The sequence below is a fragment of the Pimephales promelas genome, chromosome 2 (assembly GCF_988280905.1).
Source record: "Pimephales promelas chromosome 2, fPimPro1.hap1.1, whole genome shotgun sequence".
Taxonomy (NCBI): domain Eukaryota; kingdom Metazoa; phylum Chordata; class Actinopteri; order Cypriniformes; family Leuciscidae; genus Pimephales; species Pimephales promelas.
Window position 1 is genome coordinate 5,499,363 of NC_142770.1, and position 25,379 is coordinate 5,524,741.

The 25,379-nt window shown below is 40.1% G+C and overlaps 3 protein-coding genes across 5 annotated transcripts in view; all 3 read right to left on the minus strand.

Moving 5' to 3' along the window:
• The window catches only part of LOC120475640 (uncharacterized), a 121,897-nt gene that overhangs the window by 89,751 nt on the left and 6,767 nt on the right, over positions 1–25,379 (minus strand). The gene's annotated exons all lie outside the window — the stretch shown is intronic.
• LOC120475649 (uncharacterized) lies at positions 3,380–24,806 on the minus strand. 3 transcript variants are annotated; one of them, XM_089120928.1, is made up of 9 exons: positions 24,717–24,806; positions 23,769–23,844; positions 23,131–23,178; positions 14,562–14,876; positions 13,027–13,332; positions 9,278–9,589; positions 8,514–8,801; positions 6,563–6,841; positions 3,380–4,952 (listed from the first exon to the last, which is right to left on the minus strand). In XM_089120928.1, the coding sequence occupies exons 2-9, from the start codon at positions 23,770–23,772 to the stop codon at positions 4,936–4,938; spliced, it is 1,569 nt and encodes a 522-aa protein (XP_088977054.1). In that variant the 5' UTR covers positions 23,773–23,844; positions 24,717–24,806; the 3' UTR covers positions 3,380–4,935. The 3 variants fall into 3 exon arrangements, with proteins under 3 accessions (XP_088977054.1, XP_088977051.1, XP_088977057.1); XM_089120925.1 differs by having other exon boundaries at positions 23,769–24,806; XM_089120931.1 differs by lacking the exon at positions 23,131–23,178 and having other exon boundaries at positions 23,769–24,806.
• LOC148995765 (uncharacterized) lies at positions 15,131–20,683 on the minus strand. Its single transcript, XM_089120542.1, has 2 exons — positions 15,623–20,683; positions 15,131–15,242 (listed from the first exon to the last, which is right to left on the minus strand). Exon 1 carries the CDS (start codon positions 20,598–20,600, stop codon positions 15,879–15,881), a length of 4,722 nt encoding a protein of 1,573 aa, XP_088976668.1. The 5' UTR covers positions 20,601–20,683; the 3' UTR covers positions 15,131–15,242; positions 15,623–15,878.

Below are 25,379 nucleotides of genomic sequence, written 5' to 3' on the forward strand. Positions count from 1 at the left end.
ATATCAGAGGAAGGTTTGGTGAAGAGCCAGAGCCGGTGTAACACCATAAGATTCTCATATCTGTTGAATGAAGAAGGGTCATATTTATACACATAATATCCGGCAATAACATCCGGGTGTCCTGGGCAAAGATCAAACTTGACCATTTCTGGCATATTAGCTGTAGATTTATAGCAACAATTAAGAGAGGTCAAATGTTCAAATGTATGTGTGTGTCTTGAGTTCCAGTTTACGTACGAATGGACTAGTGTTCAAGGCCTGCTATTCACTGAAAAAAAAAAATCGACTTAATTTTTCTTCTGCAAATTTTTGCACTGTTGCATGTATGGAATTAACTAAGTTAGGTCAAATTAACAAAGAATTTAACTTGGCCAATTATAGTTTGTGGAGTAAATTCTATACTTACTCATTTAAGGACACAGTTCCATGTTCGGAGAGTGGTCTGTCAAGGTCTTCCTCCCAAGCTCTCTTAATGTTATCCAGGGATGAAGATACCAGATTGATCATTAAATTATAAATAACAGTAATTGAGCCCTTGGCCAATATGTTACATGAAAGGAACCTATCCAAAGGATTTTTGGAGGGCATCACCGGGAAATCTACAAGCCAGTGTTGTAGTCGAGACCACCTCACTCGAGTCCGAGTCGAGACCGAGTCCATAGAGAGTCGAGTCCGAGTCGAGACCGAGACCAGTGAGGGTTGATTACCTAATTTACTTTTATTTACTTAGAGAAATCCTTTTTTTTTTTTTTTTTACTGAATTTACTTAGAGTTTAAAAAATATGATCAGTTTAGGGTAAAAAGGCCACATAGTAGGTGGTGTTAAAAGTAATTTTATTACAATTTGTCATGCGCAGTTGCGCACTAGAAAATCACCAATCACTGGGCGTGTCAATCAATTTAAAGAAATATTTTATTAACATGCATTAATAATCATGAAAAATATTTTGAATTGAACTCGAGTGGACTCGGGAATAATTCCGAGTCCTAAAAAAAAAAAATGTTCGAGTACGAGTCAATTCCGAGTCCAAATGCACACGAGTCCATCGCTGCGTCCCAATTCGCTTACTTATACTACGCCCTAAAAGTATGTACTCTTTTTGTGAGGAAAAGTACATACTTTTGAGTGTGTAGCAAAAGAGTAGGCAAGCTTTGGGACATACTATCACGTCATCTTTAACGGACAGCTCTGTCGCGTGCTCCGTGCATCCTGTCACCGTAAACTGCCCTGTCAATCATCTCGTCACAGTTAAAGTCCTCCATTCTATCTAATTTTACTTCCTACCGTTTCGGAGAGCACGTTCATCTGCCAGTTGTGGGTCTTTCATGCTCTCCTCGTGTTTGCAAGTTGAATATGATGCATTTAAAACGTAATGGCTAAACGTGTCTTTACAAAAGTTCACAATGCTGCTGCAAATGCAATATAATGTGGACAACATTGAATAAATTCATTTTCGTCAGGTTAGATACTGATAATTAATCACTCAAAGCTCTTAATCTAAACCTCTCTACACAACCGAGGGGAATCGCGCGTCCTCCGTATCGACTACGTGTCTGTAGTTTTTTAACACTTTTTACTCGTGTTTGTAGTTCTAACCGAATCCTCGTCCAACGCGCAATGGTTTGTGGGCAATATCAGCCGTTACAGTGTGCATCGATCTACACTTCGGATTCTGACCGGGAAAAGTAGACCATCCGGGTATCTTTGAAACACTCATTTCAACATACTACGATTTGGGACGTACTAATTCTATTTTCGAATGCTATTTAGGACGGATAGTATGCGAATTGGGACGCAGTGCATGACAAGACCAAGACCATTAAAATATGGTCTTGAGACCGAGTCCGAGACGAGTCCGAGTCTCGAGTACTACAACACTGGTACAAGCCTTATTGGCAAGATTCTAAATAAATCTGACTTGGTAAGACCAAAACGTACAACCAATTGCTCAAAAGAAGCAAATAAATTATCCCAAAATAAAGTCTTTAAAACATTTTATCCCCTTGTGAGACCAGCTCTTGAATGAACCACCCTACATTGAAGGCGAAAAAAAAAAAAAGATTACGGAAGAGAGGCGTCCCTAAAACCAAATGACTTTCTGAATTGGATCCAAATCCTTAACGAGAGTTTCACCACTGGGTAATCGGCCGGAATATAAGACGTTAACTGTAATTTAGAAGCAAGAAATGCTGGAAGGGAAATTTGCCTGTAAGCATTTTTTTTCCATGTCCAGCAGTGATATTTTTGGGAATGTTGTGCTTACTGTCGTACATTTATTCCTAACTATGCAATTCTTGAACAGCCCTTACGAGCCCTGACAATGGGGAAAGGGTTGAGGTCATGCGACAGACTTGTTTGGACAAGTGAAGCCGAGGAGCCATTTGCAAAAATGAAAGTTCAAATGACCCTGGCTCCGACTTTGGGTTTGCCCAGTGTAAACTGTTTATTCAGGTGGTGGATGAGAGAAATGGGTTTATGACTTCTGTTCTCTTGAAGACTCTGTTCTTAAGAATTCAGACAAAACTGAGATAAAACTCATCCTGCAATAAAGCAATGAAACACACACTGGACAGAAGATCTCAAAGAAAGAGCACAGAACATTGTCCTGTCTAAACGTTTCTCCTTCTTTATCTTTGCATCCCCCTCTCCCTCCTATACCTTCCTTTCCCCCTGATTCAAGTCACTAAAAGTTCACTGATAATGTCTATAGATCACATATATCTATTTCCTTTTCATTTTTGGAAGGAATCCTTATAAATGTCTCAGTGCGATTGGTAAAATGGTTGCAAATTCATTACAGTCATTACATTCAATTCTTCTTTAAGATTCTTCTTATGTCTCTTCAAGATGATCTGAAAATTCATCCCTCTCATCTCAAACCAGGTCCTCTGAGGACCCTCTAGTGTTTCTGATCTGTTGTTTATATTCTCCAGAGTCAGTGGTTTTGATGTCTGTGATCTTGAGATCTCCAGTCTGTGTGTTCGGAATATAAGATTTCCATTTTACCTCCACCATATTTCATCACTTCACTGTAAAAAATATTTTCAAGATTTGTTATCACAACATATTTTCTTTTGTCAAATCAACTTTACAATAATTTATTTAGTTGAGATAACTTATTATTTTGAGTTTCTGATGGTTAAATTAATCTCCTTCATTGTATTAACTCACTTTTTCCAGTTCAATCAACTTAAAATTTTAAGGCAACCAGGTTACTTACTTTTTTAAGTTAAACCATCAATATTTTTTTTACAGTGTTGGCTCTATTTCAGTAACACCAGACTTTAGAGGAACTGAATCTCCCTCCGTCGCTGACACTGACTTCACTTCATCAGCACAATACACACCTGAAGAAGAGACACACACACTTACTGTAACTTACAACACTCCGAAATCAAGCGTCTTGTTTATTGATCAGTGGAAATGTCTTGTGGTTTGCTGTAGTCTACATTTAAATTAATGAGTGATATACGATTATGATTACAATTGGATTTTGTCAGAGCATACAGTATGAACCAACTGATTTCAAACAACTTGTTTCAAACTACAAGAAAAAAAAAACTATTAACAGACACAAGTATACTTAAAAAAGCTGTATGTAAGATTGTGGCCAAAACTGGTACTGCAGTCAGTTTCAAATTACTGTAGAGCGGTGTATCCCCTCCCCCCTGACTCGAGGTTGCCAGATAAGATGCAGGATCCAACATTTTTTTATCCCACACGTTTGTGTCTGCAGCTGTGGTAACTAGAGCAGAGCTGGCAACCCGGATGCTGCAACACTACTGAGTTAGTGATTGGTAGATCGGTGGAGGGTGGAGCATCAGACCAAAACACAACATGACAGTTGAGGGCTGCAACTTCACTTTTTAAATGACAATATCCTGGCCAGACTACTGTTGTCAGTGATATAAGTATTTGAAATGAACATGATTTCTTAATGTCTAGTGACATATCAGTGCCATTTTATGATTATTTGAAATAAATTTCTTACATACAGCTCCTTTAATTCGAGTTTATAAACCAAAGCTATATCAGTTAACAACGGAATCAGTGTTAGTCCTCTAGAATACAATAATGATAAGATAGAAAGATCAAATACACATAGATTAATATCTTTGTTTGAACGTTTATTTAAATGACTTACAAATGTGCTAATTATGAATAATCAAAGGCACAACACTCATTTATTTAATTTGCAACAAGAGTTGAATAAGTGCAGTTTTACTATAAGCGCAGTAGGCGGATTTATCCGGCAAGTACTTAAGAATAAATACAAAGGCACTTCAGATCACATTTACAAATCGACATTCAGATTTGATCACAAAAACATGAGCATAAATATGAACATGAGCATTAACCCAAAACTGGTGTTAAAGGTATAATTCACACAATAATTACTTTCAGTCATCATTTACAACATAACATGCTGCTGTCACTTTAACCCTTAAAGACCTAGAACATTTTTGGGGCACCTGACTTATCTGTACTTTTCTTTGTTTTTCGAACCCATTATAGCAGTCAGAATTATAGCATTATAGCAGACAAAAAAACAAACAAGTGTAAAAAAATTTTCACAAACTATGTAAGTAGTATTCACATTTAGAAATGCAACTCTTGGCTTGATGATGGGTTATAAGAGAACATACCTTCCATCATATAGGAATATGAGACATTGAATAACAAGTCCATATATATGGTCATTTTCTGGCTAGCTCACCACTAGTACATCTGCGACCAAGAGGACCATAGACTGTTATAATAGGTCTTTCTGTCATATTCTTCATGCTGGGACTAACATCCTAGAATTATTTCAAAGGGTTAAGAGCTAGTGAACTCAAGCACAAAAGTGTCTTCTCATCAAACTGGACTCGTGGCCTGCTGCATATTTACTCCATTAGAAACCTCTCCATTCATCAGTACAATTGCTGAATTATTCAGTTTCCTCTAGAATCTGAAAAACAAAGACATTCTGTAATCAGACATCAAAACTAATGACAAGAATTTGCCATAAAATTACAAAGGACCAAGTTCAGTCTGGTTTGAGCACTTGTTCTTTTCTAACAAATTAACACGATTTGTGAACTCAGTCTTACGAACTTATCTAAGGCTCACACCAAGTAACATATGACTTTAATAGAATTGGAATTTAGAGCATATGGAATTCTTGGTCCTTTCTGGAGACTGACACTAAATGGTAGATCTCTTATTTATTTGACCAAATTATGTAAAACATAGGAGGGAGTGACAATGGACCAAACAAAGGTCTTCATTCCAGCATCTCTGTCATATGTCTCTGTCCTCTGGACGAAGAGGCTCGGTTTTTATACCACTGGCCAAAACAAAACTACATTACCATAGGAACACATGGTTCCTAACATTGGAATGCATATCCAATCCCGGTGGAAAGCATATCCAATCTAGCTCTTCCCACACACACTCAAAGTGACTAGGGCTGTGAAATGTCCAAAATAATAAAAATTTGTGTTTACATAATATATGTGTGTGTAGTGTGTATAATTATTTTGTATATTTGAATTCACACATATGCATGTATATATTTAAGAAAAATGTGTTTTTAATTAGGGCTGTCAAATGATTAATCGCGATTAATCGCATCCAAAATAAATATATCTGTTTACATAATATATGTGGGTGCACTGTGTATAATTATTTTGTATATATATATATATATATATAAATACACACACATGCATGTATATTTAAGAAAAAAAAATATTATTTATATATAAAATATTTATATTTATATATAATATAAATTATATTTAAATCTATATACAGTATATACATGAAAATATTTCATATATATATATATATATATACACACATATATACACAAGCATGTGTGTGTGTTTATATATATATATATATATATATATATATATATATATATATATAAAATAATTATACACAGTGCTCCCACATATATTATGTAAACACAAACTTATATTTCGGATGCGATTAATCGTTTGACAGCCCTATTTTTAATATATCAAATATTTATGTATAATATAAATTTTTTATAAATATATATGAAATATATACATGCAAATATTTCTTAAATATATACATGCTTGTGTGTGTATTTATATATATATATATATATATATATATATATATACATGTATATACACAAAATAATTATACACACTACACACACATATATTATGTAAACACAAACTTTTATTTTGGATGCGATTAATCACGATTAATCGTTTCACAGCCCCAAAAGTGACCCAAAGTCTCTCTCACCCACATATGTATTCATGAACACTATGATTCACAACATAAGATGATTATGAATGTATATAAAAAGTAATAATACAGATAAATAATACTACTGATTATGAATATTAATAAAAAATAATAATAAAACTAAAAACAATATTAGATTATGAAATTTTAGTCTTCAAAGCAGAAAGAAGATACTTCCACAGAAGAAATAAAGTTAAGTTTCGCACAACATGAGAGCAAATAATCGATGACAAAGAAATGGCTTAAGTCACTTTAACTAATAAAAGTCATATTGGAAGAGTTACTCACCACTGACAGTGACACTGAACTCCCAGCTAATGTTCTTTCCACCATTTAGACAATAAACTCCAGTGTCGCTGGTTCTAGTGTCTTTGATGGTGAGAGATCCAGTTTGATGGTGAAGCTCCAGTCTGTCTCTGAAGCTCCAGTCTGCCTCATTCATTCCAGTTGTGAGAATTTTATCTCTAAATCTCCACTCCACTTTCCCATCTCTTTCTACATTAAAATCAGTGATTAAAACTAAACATTCTCCCGCCTTCACTGACACCGTCTTGGGATCGGACTCACCTGGATAACAAACAGAGAAAAATACTCATACAGACACTGACATGAGACCTCAGTTGAACGTGACCGTGTAACATCAACTGATTATAGTCTAAATTTAATTATTTAAAAATGATATATTCTGTACAATCCAAATTCAGAAAATGAACTACTGCACTCCATCTTCTTGATGTGCATGTATGCAAACTGCTCGCTCATTGAAACTTTTTGGAAAACATCGAGTGACGTTTTCAAATTTACAGATGATATAACCGTAAAATGTAAGTTATGTGATCAGGAAATATGTATGAAACAATTAACAGATGCACACATCTGTCAAAGCAACTGACAGGGAACGGCAAAGACGTGTTAAAGAATTAGTTTGTCTGAAAAATTTGATACAAAGAACTAGGGCTGGGCGATATGGCCAAAAAAAATGATCACGATAATTTTTTTTATATCAGTCGCTATCTATAATTATCACGATATATGTCAAATATTTATTTTTTTCAAGTTTAAAGGCAGATTTTTGCAACTAAGTGAAAGTTGTATAAACCAGAGTGTTAATTGTGTTTTTAAACTACTCTTTAAATTTATGTTCATTAACAAAAACAGTAACATCTGTTTTTTTTTTTTCTTTTTTCTTATGTAACAACCACATTTTTATTTGGCAAAAAGTAATATTCTGACTGTTTGAGTTGTATTCAAATTAACCATTGGTCATTCAGTATCATGCATTTTGATTATGATAACCACAGATAAAACCAGGTATAGCCTATAATTTAGCTCCTCACTATCATGGCATAACTTTATGGTTTCTGTATTTTTTTTGTATGAAAAACAACAGCCTAACAGCTAAATATACATTATTAAATACTGTACTTATATTCCATTAGTCATAATAAATTGTCAACATTAATAATATTATACAATTGAATATGTATATCCCACATTTCATGGTGCAGTTAATATTACCAGGCTAACCTTACAGTAAATCCATGGTAGGCTAAATGGATTCAGTATCAATTCAGATTCTGACTGTATCGTTGCACGCAGTGTTTCTCCTTTTTGTCAGCGGTGTTTCATCTGCCTTTAAACTGGTTTAAACTTGACATTTGTGTTCTTCGCTGAACTCAAGTGCTTCTCACTGGATCTCGTGAGCAAAACGATCAGAGGCGCGTCTGCGTGAGCTCGCGCTCCGCTCAATGCACTGCCGTTTGGACTTTGAGCCGAGCGGATAAATGCTCCGTGTGGCGCGCGCGGTTTAAATGAGTTTCGTTCCGTTTTTCTGACGCATAAACATTATCGAACATTTATCGACCTCTTGATATCGTTTTATCGAGGAAAATTATATCGCGATAATTATCGTTATCGTTTTATCGCCCAGCCCTACAAAGAATTCTTAGCTTGTGTACTTTTCCTGCGGGATGTATATTTATGATGGCTTTTGTCTATAGAAATATGTTGCTATGACTTTACTACTGTAAAGTTTTCTCATTTGTGAATGATTTCTGTTCACTATATGCAGACCAGATTAATAGCTAATCAAATGTGTTGTAGATTGGTTTGTAGAGTTGTTTTTGCAAAGCTTTTCATGTTTTAATTTAATTTGGTGCAAGGATGAGACATACTGTATACATTTTGCTCATCATTTCTTTAGCAATTAATAGTAATAAAAGGAAAACGAAAGACTCACAAGGCTTGAAAACTCTGAATTTCCTGTATGACGTCCTCTTGCTGCTGATGATCTGTAGATTATAAGGTCCAGATGTGATGTCACTGATGCTCAGAGATCCAGTGTTCTTGTTCAGCGTCAGTTTGTCTCTGAATCTCATGCCATATGTCATCTCTCCGGTCTCTCCGGTCAGTTGAGCGATGAGATCCTCTTGATCTCCAAACATCCACAGGACCAGATCATCTCTCTGTACTTCAGTGTCAGTGTTTAGAGTCACATTCCTTCCACTTATCTCTACTGTCTTCAACACTAAGAACAAGACAGATACAGAGAAAAGGTTTCCATTATATAAGTGCGTGTGCATGTGAACATCATAGTTTGACAGTACTCTGCAAAGATTATTCAGATGGGGATTTAAAATCAGCTTGAAAATTAACTTTACATATTCATATGCATCAAAGACAGACCATTAAAGAGCAACTGTGCCTTCACTGCACACAGAATCAAGTGGAAACAGAGCTCCGCTTTTTGACATCCCACCAGAAATCAAATATGGACAAACTCCCACTCTTGCTACGAGAGCCCAGATAGTTCAAACCTGGCCACGTGAGGTCCTGTCACAAAAAAGAGCCTGACACTCCTCTTACCTCAAACAATTATTATTTTTAAAGTATTTAATTAGGTTTAATTAGGTCTCTCCAAACTTTATTATTAGTGTGTGTTCACACTCAGGGTTTGGATCAAATGAACAAATCAATTAAAAAAGAAAGACTTGAGATCCTCACCTCTGACAGTAACATTCCATCTCTTGATTTCGGTGGATTTACTGCCGACGGGCTTCAGAGAATAGACTCCTTCGTGTTCAGTTGTGATGTTTGTTATGATCAGTGATCCAGTCTTCTCGTCCAGCTGCAGTCTGCCTCTGAATCTACTATCATCAACGTCAAATGTGGAGATCTTTCCAATCCAATCTTTTTTGATTCCAGCTATGGGAGTGTTTTCATCTCCAAACAGCCACTGTAAGTCATCTTTTCTCCGTATTACACCATTAGTGTTTAGAGAGACGGACTCTCCCTCCTTGGCTGACACTTTCTCCACTTTATATCATGGTAGCAAATAGAAACAGAGAAATGAGGAGATTATGTGACGTGTGTCAGTAAAGCCTCATTGAGGATGTGTGTGTGTGTACTGGTATTGGTAAGAACAAACTACAAAAAAAAGAATATTTTTAACAAATACAATGTACACTTTATGAGCCAAAACATAAATGACCAGTCACAGGTGAAGCAAATATCTTTGATCATCTCTTAACAAGCCCACATCTGGATAAATTAGATGGTAAAGCAAACAATCAGTTCTCAATCAGTGTGTTGATGCATGAGAAACGGGCAGCAATAAAGATCTGAGTTACTTTAACAAGGGCCTTATTGTTATGGCAAGGCGACTGGGTTAGAGTATTTCTGAAACAACCGGTCAGAAGTGGTGAGAATTTTCCAAACAAACACAAGGTCTGCTGTAGCACAAGTAACAGCATCTTAATTATGGTTAAGGAAGGAATGTGTCATAACACAAAGGTACTGCTTAGCTGCAGACTAATCAGTGTGCCAATGGGCTCTATGCACAGCGGTATTTCAGGTGAAGGATTAAGGATGCTCGATAACTTCCGCCGATCGTAGAGTCCAATGCAATACCGAGAATTTATTGAATTTTATACTCCATGGTTATACTAAAGAAACGTTAGTCACAAAAACAGATAAAACAGACACCCCTCGTTGTGTTTATGCTTCTTTTTAAAATTATATTAAAACAACATAACTATATATAAAATTACATCTAAACGTATGTACGTTTCGTTTCAAAGACGGGAGGACAGTAAATTTTGAAGACTCTGCCATAATCCCGTTTTCCTCGGTTTTCCTCCGCTTAAATCTACACAACCGGAAATGGACGAGCATCCTTGCGTCAAAAGCGGAATATGCGTGCATGCGTGCACTGGATAGTTCTAGTAACCAGCCACCCGGGTCTTTCCCAGAGAACTAGGAGTGTTTTCCTGGTTGCATTCGCACCACCATTGGGAACTCTGAAGTGACGTAAGCCGCGCTTGTTGTTGTGACTTATTTTGACGGTGCGGCGGACTTTTACTTAGACAGCGCCGAGGGCGCCAGAGCAACTGGCCCAGTTCATTCAATATGGGGCCAAGCAGAGAAGCGACCAAACACCTCCACGTTTTCCCTATTTAAATACAATTACACGAGCACTGTAACTCGACCAAGAAAGGTGTCACAATATAAAATGTTGTGCTTTTCTAAGCGTCTAAAGTGGATAACTATAATGTATGGCGGAATACCACAGCAAGTGCTTGGGAGCGCTTCGACTCGGCGCATATAGTATATATCTATGGACTCGGCGCAGTAATAACATCACTCAGGGACTCTTCACTTGCTGAATTATTACTTGCTGTGGTATTCCGCCATAGAGTGCATTATAGTTATCCACTTTACACACTTAGAAAAGTGCAACATTTTATTTTGTGTCACCATTCTTGGCTGAGTTACACTACTCGTGTAATTGTATTTAAATAGGGAAAACGTGGAGGTGTTTGGTCGCTTCTCTGCTTGGCCCCATATTGAATGAACTGGGCCAGTTGCTCTGGCGCCCTCGGCGCTGTCTAAGTAAAAGTCCGCCGCACCATCAAAATAAGTCACAACAACAAGCGCGGCTTACGTCACTTCAGAGTTCCCAATGGTGGTGCGAATGCAACCAGGAAAACACTCCTAGTTCTCTGGGAAAGACCCTGGCGGCTGGTTCCTAGAACTAGTTAAAGGGTTAGTTCACCCAAAAATGAAAATTAAGTCATTAATTACTCACCCCCATGCTGTACCAACCCCGTAAGACCTTCGTTCGTCTTCGGAACACAAATGAAGATATTTTTGATTAAATTTGAGAGCTGTATAACTACCACATTGGCTGCCTAACGGACTGGCTCTTGACGGCCCAGAAAGTCAATGAAGAAAATGTTTAAATATTCCATGTGACTACCGTGGCTCAACTATACGTTTATCAAGCGACGAGAATACTTTTTGTGCGAAAAAACAAACAAAAATAACAACTTTATTCGACTATTTCTTTTCTTCCTTGTTGGCCTGAAACGAGACTTCCATACGATTTCCACGACGCATGCGCGAGAACTGAACCGAAGTAGTTGAAGGAGATCGCAATTCTCGCGCATGCGTCATGGAAATCGTATGGAAGTCTCGTTTCAGGCCAACAAGGAAGAAAAGGAATAGTACAAAAAGTATTCTCGTCGCTTGATAAACATATAGTTGAGCCACGGTAGTCACTTGGGATATTAAAACATTTTCTTCATTGACTTTCTGGGCCGTCAAGAGGCAGTCCCTTAGGCAGCCAATGTGGTAGTTATACAGCTCTCAAATTTAATCAAAAATATCTTCATTTGTGTTCCGAAGACGAACGAAGGTCTTACGGGGTTGGTACAGCATGGGGGTGAGTAATTAATGACTTAATTTTCATTTTTGGGTGAACTAACCCTTTAAGTGCGATCAAAGTCTCTCACACGCCAGAGCGATTGAGTGCACGCACTGAGATAAGAGAGGTATGCATCAACTCGAAATAAGGAAATAGCATAGTTTGATATGAAAAACCGGTAAAGTGTCCCTTTAAGTTACAATTATGCACTTGTAATTGCTTTTGTCCTCAATGAGGTCTTATCTGAAAATGCCATGGTTACCAAATCAATAAGATAGGATTCTAAAGTTAGGATTTTTCTGTAATGCTCCCCCAGATCTCAATCCAATTGAACATCTGTGGGATGTGTTGAACCCACGCCAGCTCCACCACGCAACCTACAGGACTTGAGGGATCTGCTGCTATATGTCTTGGTGCGGCCTGACACCTTCAGGGCTCTTGTAGAGTCCAGACCTCATGCATCGGCAGGTCAGAGCTGTTTTCCCAGATAGCAGACTGACATTGAATCAACGTGGAAATATGACATCGAAACAACGTTGATCTGACATTGTTTTGCTCATCGAATTAACGTTGAACCAACGTGACGCGTCATTCTTTCAAAACTAACGGAAAATCAACTTGAAATCAACGCGTTGTTTCAACGTTATGAAAGCAAACCAATTTTCGATTTTCATTTAGCTTTGAAGAATGCCGCGTCTGACGTTGGTTCAACGTTAACTCGATGAGCAAAATCAACGTTGTTTCAATGTCATGAGAGACGTCGTTTCCACGTTGATTCAATGTCAGTTTGCTGTCTGGATTGGCAGCACGTGGAGGACCAAACGCATTTCAGGAAGATGATCATAATGTTTTGGCTCATTATTTATGATTAACTTGGCCTGTACTGCATCAATTCATCATTTTGTGCACTATAACATGTAATAAATTGAGGAGAATACAAAATGAATAACACATAAAAGTAACTCAATTTACACTTTAACTATTAAATTTCACTTGTGTACATTTCAATTAATCACACAAAGATGAATAAATAAAATAAATTACTCACAATTTATAGCAACTTTGAATATCTTGTCTATGGCTCCTCTGTTGCTGCTTCTCATCTCTAGCTTGTAAAGCCCAGAGTGTTCAGTTCTCGTGCTCTTGATGGTCAGAAATCCAGTCCTCTTGTCCAGCTTCAGTCGGTCTCTGAATCTCTCATCAGTATCTTCATATTTTACTCTGTTCTTTCTGTTCATTTGAGCTATGCGAGTGCCTTCATCTCCAAACATCCACACTATCTCATCGTCTTTCTGTATTTCAGTATCAGTGCGTAAAGTGACCGGTTCTCCCTCCACCAGTGATATCAATGCAGCTTAATTTGAGAAAAATAAAAATAAAATGTTTCTATTACATCAAGTTTGCCAAGTGTAACCAGCCAGTCTATTTGAAGTCAACAACTATAGTACAGAACAATATATCCTTGAAAATATTACCCCCACATCTCGCCCAGTCCCTTCATTAAAAGCTCATTAAACTGACTCATTCTTAGTTTAAATCTGTTTGTTATCAACTTATCACGTAAATCTCCCTCCCTGACTGTAACCATTCTGCAAGTGTTGTGGCACTTTCTACTTATCAGCATCTAGGAGTATTCATAAAAGATGCATATTCTTTTCTCACTCCATATTAAAACTGGCTTAACTCCCAAAATTTATATTGAGGGGTCTCTGAACAAACTAACTTGGAACATTTTATTATTGAGCAAAAACACAGTTGTCCAATAAGGATCTAGAATGGGACCATGGACAAATATATGAGTATGCTATTTGTTTTCTGAATTCTGAGGACATTTTTCATAAGAAGTTTGTATAAATACGAATAGTGTACACAACTGTTAGTGAATAAGACCCAATGTTCCTTCGCAAGTAACTTGTAGTTCTGTGCTTCAACCGCTTAGGCGTGTCCAAATAACAAAATTTGCTTCATGTCCGTGAACTCGCATACCGAGAAATTGAGAGATGTCGAGGAAAACATTCCACTAAGTTAAATTAATTAGATATTACATAGAATGTGGTAGTAAAACAAAGTGTTTCACAACTTTATTGGTGCAATGTCTATTTTTATACAACATTTGCAATAGCTTTTTAGCACTTAATTAGAAGCACCACAGTGACTAAACTGTGTTGTCTGTCAAATACATTTATTTTAAAATGTAAAGTATTGAAAATCAAAATGTGTAAATAAAGCTCTGTAAATATTTTTACAACACTATACTGTAAGTGTGTCCAATCGGGTAATCAAAAGTACTGCACTTGCAGTCTTTACGCCTACTTGAACACTTGAAGGCCGAATTTAGAAAATACGTCATGCAAGTGGTCAAGTGCAAAGACTACAAGTTTAGTTATTTGGTCAGGCCCATATTGTGTCTCAAGACTGCCTTCCATTCATCAGGGCTGTACCTCTCCTCATCCAAACAGATAAAGAAAACATGTGCTATACACAAATCAACAGACACACAGTAATTTATCAAATGTAATGTGTGAAATAACTGCCAATAAAGACATGTGATTATTATTATACTGAAAACTTTGAGCTACTCACTTTCAACAGTGACAATGAATCTTTGCTTCAACGTCTCTCTGCTGCTGTTGATCTGTAGATTATAAACTCCAATGTGTTCAGTTGTGGTTTGTGTGATGGTCAGAGATCCAGTCTTCTCATCCACACTCAGTCTGTCTCTGAATCTCCCATCGGCACCATGATATGTAGAGATTTCTCTGGTCCCACCTCTGATTTCAGCTATGGGTTTCTGTTGAGGTCCAAACATCCATTGTATATGATCATCGATTTGTATTTCAGCATCAGTCATCAGAGTGACAGATTCTCCCTCCTTTACTGATACGGTCTTGTCTTCATCTGTCCAACAGCAATCACAAAATATCACATATTAATTTTCCAAGGATATTCTTGGCAATATGAAGAATAAGTAATTCTTAAATTTTCTTTACAACTTTGTTTCCAATCTCCTTCTGATATTTTATTGTCTATTAAAATTTCCCATGTTATTTTAATATTATGTAACTGTGAGAGACCGTGTGCGTCTGCGGCTGATTATAGATTGCTCGTCAACTGAGTCTTCCTCGGTCAGAAGGAATAGGCAAATCCAATGGTGCAGTTTACATATTTATTGAGGAGTAAGGTACATGGAGGATAAGAGTTTGCAGATATCAATATGACACAATATGTGTCGATGGGTGTATGTGTGAGTGTGTGTGTGGTTATCTGAAACAGAAAATACAATAAAGTGTATATTAACAAACATGTAGGATAGTTTCATGCAGTTGCATAAAGAAATGGACCGTAGTACAGCCAAAATCCTCTAGAGGGAGCTCTAACCCTATAAATGAACTTGCATAATTACCACAAATTTCCACACAGCGAAAAATGCCAAAAAACAGGCAATCTATGCATTAAATATAATATTTGGGGTTATTTGCAAAGCAATAATTAAAGTATACACAGTAAATGACTACTATATGAAGGAATGCAGAGCGATTTGGATAAGAAACGTTATAGTAGTATTGAGTTACACGATTAACAATCTCCTAATCTGAGCTAATAACTCTGTATTAAACATAATTTATGCAAAACGCCGTACTTACATCTCAAGGACGCACACAGCGCTCTTACACACAATATTAGCGAAGGATTAACAAAGGATGTCAGTTTTCTGCTCTGAGGATGCTGCTTCTCATAACCAGACCGCACCGAAAGTGAAAGCGGCTCGCGCAACCGCGAGCGATCGGAACTACAATGAACGCATGCATTATGGGTAACGTAGTCTACGTAAGGGCACGGACTTTTAACAGCCGCCCCTGTATTTGCCTAGCAAATACACTCATTCAAAAGTAAACTAGTTTAAGAAGTGTCATTTGAATCCTCGGGCATTTCAGGGAGTTCCACCAGTTTGGTTACCGGGCGAATGTAGATACTGTCTTTAACCTTCACCTCTGCCGCTCGAACAACACCATCTGTCCCTGGGAAAACCTTGGTGATGGTACCAACAGGCCAAAGTCCTCTGGAAAGGTTGGAATCAACGATCATCACAATTTGTCCCACAGTAGCATTATCAGTAGCTTTCCTCCATTTATGTCTCAACTGAAGCCCAGGGAGGTAATTCTGGATGAAGCGTTTCCAGAAATGATCACTGATCACCTGACTGTGTTTCCATCTTCTGTTGGAAAGGACATCATGAGGGCCGTATACTGCCTGTGGTAATGAAGCGTCGCGCCGCCCCATTAGCAGCAGGTTAGGCGTGATGGGGTCCGGGTCAGCTACATCAGAGGAAGCATATCCGAGTGGTTTAGAATTAAGGAGCCCTTCAACCTCTATGAGAGCTGTTAGGAGCACTTCCTCTGCTACTACTTGGTCTTTCAGGATACCTTGCAGGGCTGACTTGACAGATCGGATTTCCCTCTCCCAAGCTCCCCCGAAATGAGGAGAGTATGGAGGGTTGAAGTGGAAGTTGATAGTCTGATTAGCCAGTTGCTGCTGCAACTTTGGTGCCATGCTCTCAAAGGCGACCTGTAGTTCTTTATGGCCACCCCTGAAATTGGTTCCCCGGTCGGACCACAGCTCGTACGACTTTCCCCGGCGTGCAATAAACCTGCGCAATGACATTAAGAAAGAGTCAGTATCAAGGCTAGGGATGAGATCTAAATGGACACATCTGGTGGTGAGGCATTTGTAGATGATTCCCCAGCGCTTCTCTCTCCTACGCCCAATCTTAATCAAGAATGGTCCGAAACAGTCTACGCCTGTAGACCAGAAGGGTGGTTTGTAGAGTCTCAATCGAGATAAGGGAAGGTCAGCCATTTTTGGTGTGGAGGGTGAGGCTCGCCATCTCCTGCAGTCCACACACCGATACTGATGTTTTTTAATGGCCTGGCGACCTCTGAGGATCCAGTAAGTGCGGCGTAACTCTGCATAGAGTCTCTCTACACCAGGGTGGAACAACTGAACATCATAATGCTTTATGATGAGCTGAGTCAGAGGGTGATCAGGTGATAATACAACTGGATGGATGCTGTCAGGATCTACATCTGTCGCTTGACGCAGGCGGCCGCCCACTCTGACTAGTCCACTGGGGATGTCATACTCAGGGGAAAGGGCGCTGAGACGACTGCTCGGGCGAACAGGGTTACCTGCTTGTAAGGCTTGGACCTCCTCTGGGAAACTGTCCTTCTGTGCAGATTGAAGCAGCTGGGTCTCTGCCTCCAGGCGTCCACTTGCAGTGTAGGGGGTAGCCGCCCCCTGCATGGATTGGTGAGTGGCCAGAATCAAATCATCTAAAGATGTGTACTGTGCTGGATCTGGCAGGCTTGGTGATACAGCTGTAAGACCACAGAAGGCAGTCTTTCTGAGTTCTTCACTACCACATTCTAGGAACTCTGTCGGGGACTTCGGCCAGGTGTCAGGAGTCTGTGTGAGAAAGTGTGGACCCTGTGACCATCGACTGGAGACCGTGAGCTCTGGCAGTGGCTTCCCTCTTGTGATGTCGTCAGATGGATTATCATCAGAGTTCACATACCTCCACTGTTCCGGAGAGGTAAGCTCCTGTATCTCACAGATCCTAGTCCCCACAAACACTTTGTACCTGCAAGAACTGGACTGAATCCACTGAAGCACTGTCGTTGAATCTGTCCACAGATAGACTGAGTGAAGGGGTAATGTTAGCTCAGTTTGGAGTACCTTGGCCAGTTGGGCTCCAGTGAGCGCAGCACACAGCTCCAGCCGGGGTATCGACACCTGCTTGCGGGGCGCTACTCTGGAGCGTGCCATGATGAAGGAGGTGGAGATGTGAGTCTGCTGCTCAATGACTCTGAGATAGGCCACAGCTCCATACGCCTTCTCTGAGGCGTCACAGAAGATGTGAGCCTCATAGGTCGCACTGTTGCTGTTGTGAGGAGGAGCGTAACATCGAGGTATGGTGATATACTGAAGGTAGGACAATTCCTTTTCCCATTCGAGCCAGGACTGAAGCAGGTTTCCTTCTATGGGATCATCCCATCCTCTTTCTGTGCTCCACAGGGCCTGCACAATGAGCTTTGCTCTTGTAGTGTAGGGGCAGATATAACCCAATGGGTCATACTGACTGGCCAGTACTTTGTAAACATTGCGCAGCGTCACAGTTGTGTAGGTTACAGGGCGGTGCTTATATCCCAGGACGTCAGTAGTGCAGTGCCAGCTGAGACCCAGTGTAGACTCCTGAGGATCAAGGCTTTTAAGGTTTAGCCATCGTTCACAACTGTCTGACCTGGCTGTACCTGGAAGATGAGCGACCACTTCAGGGATGTTGCTAGCCCACTGGCGTATTTCGAATCCACCTTGGATAAGCAGCTCTCTCATTCTGTCAATGAGCAACTTGGCCTCTTGTGGGTCAAAAAGGGACTGCAGACAGTTGTCCACATAGAAAGCGGTGTGGACAGAGTCGTAGACATCTTCAAAGGTGTCTCTGTGCTCCCTTACGTGGCTCTGAAGGGCAAAGGTAGCACAGCAGGGGCTACACGTTGTCCCAAAGGGCAGGACTCTCCACTCATAGACATCTGGGGGCCTCTCTGTTTCACAGTCTCTCCATAGGAACCGCAGCAGGGGACAGTCTTCCGGGAGCAGGCGGATTTGGTGAAACATGGCCTTTATGTCTCCGCTCACTGCTACAGGATACTGCCGGAAACGTAGAAGTACACCCAGCAGTGTAGGCCCCATGGGAGGTCCTGGCAGGAGGTACTGGTTGAGAACAGTCCCCTGGAACTCAAAGGAGCAGTTAAAGACCACCCGAGCTTTGTTGTTGTGATGTACAATGTGGTGTGGTACATACCAAGATTCAGCAGAGCTATGAATCTCTTCGGGAGTCAGCTTGACAACATAACCAGAATCTATCAGCCTCTTGATCTCCTGGTTGTATGTAAGTGCCAGGTCAGGATTCCTAGCTAGCTTACGCTCAGTGGACCTCAGAAGGCCTTTAACTACTTCAGAGGAGACATGCATCTGTGGGAATTCCGTCTTCCTGAGCAGGGGGGTGGCATATCGCTCTACACCATCCACAGGTACTCTGATAGTCTTGGCCTCTAACATGGCTATGGCCTCTTTGTCCTCCTTTGAGCGTGTGACCTCCTTCCCAGGTCTATGAAGAGGAGCATCTAGTTGCCACAGACGCTGTACATCCCGTTGAAGGGCAACGGCAGGAGAAAGACATGATATGTTCAGGCAGTGCACCTCCCCCTTCTGAGTAGGCATACTGCAGCTCGGACCCTGGATGGCCCACCCGAGCTTAGTGCAGACGGCAACAGGTCCTTGGGCTGAACCTCGCAGGATAGAACGGACGGGAGTTATGAGGTGAGCATTGTCAGATCCGATTAGCACAAGTGGCTGTATCTGATTGAATCCTTCAAGCTGCACTTGTTGTAGGTGATGATACTTCTCCTTTAAGAACTCCACTGGGCATGACTGTTCAGCTAGGCTGAGCTGTTGGGCTGTAAAGGCACGCGTGATCTTGTAGCGTATTCTCGGTTTGGCCTTTGGGGACACATGGAAAGAGACATAGCCTCCTTTAATATGGATCACATCTTGACGAATAGTACGCAGAGACAGAGTTTCCTCCTCCTGGATTAAGCCTAACGACTTGACAGCAGCAGGGAGTATAATGGTTTTTTCTGAGCCATCATCAAGAAGAGCATATGTGTCCAGAGATTTCCTTTGATAGTGTAACTGGATGGGCACAACCTTAAGCATCACACGGCCAGAATGACTGATAGGAGCCAAAAACACTCGACTGGTGCTCACTGTTAGGATGTTCGGGTCCCTCCTCTTCGCTTCAGACAGGTCATGAAGCACTAATAAGTGCTGTTCTCCACAGGTGCTACACATCTTCTTAAGAGTGCACTGCTCAGGGGTATGTTTACGACCACAGCGCCAACATTTGGATTTTTCTTTTATCCAAGAAGCTACAGCTTTGAGGTCTAGCTTCTTAAAATCTACACAGCCACTGAGGTAGTGCTCTGTCCCTTCACAGTATGGGCAGTATGGCTTAAACGGCTTCTTCTTAGAGGAGGGATAAAGATTAGTTGTGTGTGCCTTAGAGTCTATCTTTGGCTGTGTTTGAGCGGGATCTGAGCCATAATAGATGGATGTAGACTTACTCTGTGCCCTGGACCCTGCAAAGGCTCTGGGGTTCCCCTTCTCTGGGCGTGATCTGTCTGAGGACTGTAGCTGAATGGCTTGCCGTGATAACTGTAGAACTTGGGACTTGCGCTCAAGCCACTCGGAGAAGTCGTACATGTTGTAGGTTCTACTGCTGCCAGTGCGTATGATGCCACGTGTGATGCAGTACTCTATGAAACTGTCTCTGTAGCTAGGCGGGAGCTTAGTGAGTAACCTGTCTACGTGTGAACCACAATGGAGCTCGCTAGCTGCTACATCGTCCATAGTACTAAGGAGGCCCACTAGGCTGGACACCGCCAGGGAGAAATCTTCAAAGGCTTGAGGTTCACCTGCCTTAATAGGAGAGCAGTTAAGTATAGCACTCAGTTCACTCTGGACTAATTGCCTGGGTTGCCCATATCTCTGCTCCAAAGCTTTCATTGCACTAGTGTAGGGAGTGCGGTCGTGAATATAGCGTCTGGCCACTTGTAATGCACATGGATGCTCTAACTGATCTATCAGAATGTGATATTTAGACTCCTCTGTGAGATGAGCATGTGGACCAAGTAGGCTGTCCAATCCTTTCTTCAGTAATAGAAAATCACTATCTCTACCTGATTTGAATGTCACCAGTCTAGGCTTCGGGATGCCGTATGAAGATGCTAGTAGCATCTCCATCAGGTTTGGCTGGGTGATTTCAGCTGCAGGAGATACTGTGTCTTGTGCAGTAAACGCAGCAGGCAGTGAAGGGTAGGCAGAGACTGATGGATAGGTTGAATCAGGAGGTGGAGCAGCATACAGCTGGCTATAAGTCTGCGACGCTGATATCCCCGGTGGTGGCTGATACAGTGACGCTGAGACTGCAGAGAAGTCATGGGATTGTGCAGAGAGTACCTGAGCGGAGCTGCTTAGAGGCTGTGAGTGTTGGTACCTCTGACTGAATAAGGGCTCAGCTTGACGTGGTTCAAACCTCCCAAACTGTACTGATTGGGCTACTTGGTTGACAGGTTGTAGAGTAGGCTGAATCACATGACTCATTCTGGGGGGTGGAGCAGATAGCTGTGCCGGTTGAATACCTGGATGGGCCACAGGGATTCTCAGCTGGGGATCAGGCTGTGGCGCAGGCCAAGATGGAGACTGATTTGCAGGCTGGAATGCAGTATACACTCTGGGCTGCAGTACAGGCTGTGTCACTGTCGGTTGCTGAAGCACAGGTTGAGGTATTAGCACTGCGGCTGGCTGCTGTGCAGGTTGAGCTACAGAATTCGGTGACAGCGGCACTGGCTGATTATTTGAAACAGGCTGAATGTTAGGGCTTAATGGTAATGGAGCTGACTTTGGTGCTGGATGAATGGGGTTTGGATTTTGCAACGGTGAAGATGCAATAGGTTCTACTGGTCTTAACAGGTTCACAGGTGTTCCAGTGTCCTGTCTCTCTGATGGTGTCAGTACATGTAGCTGATCAGTAGTATGTATGCTGCTCATGCCCACACTGCTGTGCTGTGGTGTTCGGAGTAGAGCAGGAAGTGAAGCGCCTCTATCTTGCTGTTGAGCATCACTATGAGTAGGGAGAGGACTGCATGATTTACACGCTCGCTCCAGTTGTTCCACACGCTTGGTTAATGCACCACTGGTCTCCTTCATTGTGATTTGCATCTCATTCATCGCTTTCAGTACACTGCCCCAAACTGCCTCCATTCTCTTCCATTTTTTCATCTTCTTCTCCTTATCAGATTCCTCTGAACTGCTACTGCTTGAAGACTCTGTATCCTCTGGATCAGGTAGGTCGTGCTCATACTCCGCCAGATGTCCCGGAAGCTTTCTGCTCCTTCTTGGACGGGAACTATGCTTTGGACTCTTCTCCTGAGGAACTTCATCTTGTGGAGTTGCCATCTTGTTGACTCAGCCAATAAACATCCGGCTCGAAGGACCACTTGTGAGAGACCGTGTGCGTCTGCGGCTGATTATAGATTGCTCGTCAACTGAGTCTTCCTCGGTCAGAAGGAATAGGCAAATCCAATGGTGCAGTTTACATATTTATTGAGGAGTAAGGTACATGGAGGATAAGAGTTTGCAGATATCAATATGACACAATATGTGTCGATGGGTGTATGTGTGAGTGTGTGTGTGGTTATCTGAAACAGAAAATACAATAAAGTGTATATTAACAAACATGTAGGATAGTTTCATGCAGTTGCATAAAGAAATGGACCGTAGTACAACCAAAATCCTCTAGAGGGAGCTCTAACCCTATAAATGAACTTGCATAATTACCACAAATTTCCACACAGCGAAAAATGCCAAAAAACAGGCAATCTATGCATTAAATATAATATTTGGGGTTATTTGCAAAGCAATAATTAAAGTATACACAGTAAATGACTACTATATGAAGGAATGCAGAGCGATTTGGATAAGAAACGTTATAGTAGTATTGAGTTACACGATTAACAATCTCCTCATCTGAGCTAATAACTCTGTATTAAACATAATTTATGCAAAACGCCGTACTTACATCTCAAGGACGCACACAGCGCTCTTACACACAATATTAGCGAAGGATTAACAAAGGATGTCAGTTTTCTGCTCTGAGGATGCTGCTTCTCATAACCAGACCGCACCGAAAGTGAAAGCGGCTCGCGCAACCGCGAGCGATCGGAACTACAATGAACGCATGCATTATGGGTAACGTAGTCTACGTAAGGGCACGGACTTTTAACAGTAACCTTCATTTCATTGAATATATTATTTGTTCATCCTATCAAATTATTTACTCTAATAATTTTACAAACTTTAATCAAAGCTCAAAAGAGGATGAATATCATCTAATGTTTTTACTTTAATTTCTTCCTTTAAATAACTTCTTTGAAGATGTTTTTTTTAAATAGTTTTCTAGATAATACATATTTTCCACCTATACTTTAAAATAAATTTGACAAAATGAATACACGCATTTAATGTAAATACTTACACATTCTAATTAGCGGTTTACGGATCAATGCACCTTTCACATCAGTGGCTAGAAACAGAGAAATGGGAAGATTTTAAGTGAGTTTGAAGATTGAAAAGTGCTTTTAATAATCAAGGATGTGAATTAATAATAAACAATGCATGAAAACAATGTATCAATCTGTATATTGTTTAATGGTCATGTATACATTTTAATATTAACTACTATTAGCAGTTTAAGGATATTTCCACGATACTGTTACAGTAATATTCCTTCATTAACTAAGAAACGATCACCTAAAATGTCAATTTTGTTGTCATGTACATGTCAGTTTTATTGTCATTTCAAATGTGTTTGAATTTCTTCTGTGGGACATAGAAAAAATAACATTGAAATGACATGAGGGCAAATTAATTATTTTTTTTTTTTTTGGGTCAGCTATTCATTTAAAGGTGCAATAAGAGATTTCTGAGAAATACCATTGATAATTTGTAAAACCGACACACAATCAAACACACCCCTCCCTTCAATGCTCACAAATCACTGCAACACAGGCAACAACTACAGCTTGACCAAGTACAGTATGGCTAAATCAACTGTGATTAAAAAACAACAGCATATCTTTCATCTGTGAAACAGCAAAAAGCAATGTTACTCACACATTGAGCAGAAATATAGCAACCTCTGTTCTCTTTTCCAGGCCTTCCCTTCCCGCTCTCCAACGTCTCTCCAGTGCTGGGATATTTTCAATATTAAAGCGGGACACAGTTCGTAGTTCTTTTTTTAAAGTCAACAGACATACATGTGATGAAAGTCGAGTAGACTAGCCGCTGATGCCGTATTTAATGTACTAATAAGCCTGAACCATAAATAAGCGCTGCCCACAAGGCTATAGCTCTTAGCAGCTTATTTTTATCAGTTCTTTTGGCAGACACATGGCAGTGTCTCTCAACTAATAGTGCAGCTGTGGGTTTTAGTTGCCAAGAAATATATGCTAGAACTTTTCAGTTTCTAAGCTATTTTGATAATGATAATGATAAAACCAACACATTCTCATCCTTTGGCGTCATATGACATTTCGTCGAAATACTACGCACATGGCACCCTTTAGCGTCAATATAACACGCACTGTTATGGGTAGGTTTAGGTCTGGGGTAAGGTCTACATCTCATATTGACGCTAAAGGATGCCAGTCACCTGTATGACGCCTTGGGTTTGCGTGTTATATTGACGCTAAAGGGTTCCAACTTCCATGTGCGTAGTATTTTCGCCAAAATGTCATATGGCGTCACCTATATGACGCCAAAGGATGAGAACGGGCTCGATAAAACACAGAACAGTGTTGACAATGCATTTCTGCACTACTGAATGATTCTGAGCGTGTGCAATCTTTTTTATTTTGGTTTTGGGTGGTGGTACCCCAATGTTTTTGTGTGTAGATTTCAGAGCCTACAGAGGCAGAGGGAGTTTTTTTGACGGCCTGCTGATGGGGCGGGCAGCTAGTGGACAGTTAGGAAAAATTTGATGAATCTGATCATTTATTTTTGGGCCTAAAATCACTGATACAACCTTTAACTGCTTAAATATTGATAATTAATACTACTTACCAGATATGATGAGATAAACCAACTCACTCAGTATTAACCGGAAGCATCAAATCGTAAAAAAACACAAGTGCAGCGCCATCTTAATGGTTTCTGTGTTAAAGTCAAGTGAAGCCACACACAATAACACAAATATAAGTCAGACGGCCCATGTTAAAATCAAAACAGTAGAGCAAACATTACATGAATGCTGGCACAATGCAGGCACAATCAAACAGTCTTAATGTTGTTCTGGTCAATTCTAAGTATATTTATATCATGCAGCTCAATATTGAGCAATCACATGTTTCATATCACAAACAGAACATGTGGTAAAAAAAATTAGAAATTCTGAATATGAAAACTACATTCGAACTTTACTGTCACACAATAATCGAATTGTTCTCGCTGTATCAGGTTTAATACTTACACGGCTTTGATTCCTGTGTAGAGGACTCCTCATCTTGTTAGTCAGCACATAAACAGAAAACAGGAGATAAAATTGAGCAGATGTCAATAACACTGGAGGACTGAGAAGATATGATATGATTTTCATGATCATGATCACCATTTTTTAACTCATTTGATAGCTTTATGTGCAGTTTAAGTGGTTATTTGAGCAATCACAATCACTAGCAAAACTATTGACTATGGAAAATGTCTTGTTGAATGGGTTGTTATACTTAC

What these genes read in the sequence shown, in the direction of transcription:
- LOC148995765 (XM_089120542.1), bottom strand. Translation starts at nt 20,600, where the DNA reads ATGAAAGCTTTGGAGCAGAGATATGGGCAACCCAGGCAATTAGTCCAG.
- LOC120475649 (XM_089120928.1), bottom strand. An exon ending in TAAACCGCTAATTAGAATGT is followed by an intron (nt 14,877 to 23,130) that starts GTAAGTATTTAC and finishes GCTGTTGGACAG; the next exon opens with ATGAAGACAAGACCGTATCA. An exon ending in ATTCATTGTCACTGTTGAAA is followed by an intron (nt 13,333 to 14,561) that starts GTGAGTAGCTCA and finishes TCTCAAATTAAG; the next exon opens with CTGCATTGATATCACTGGTG.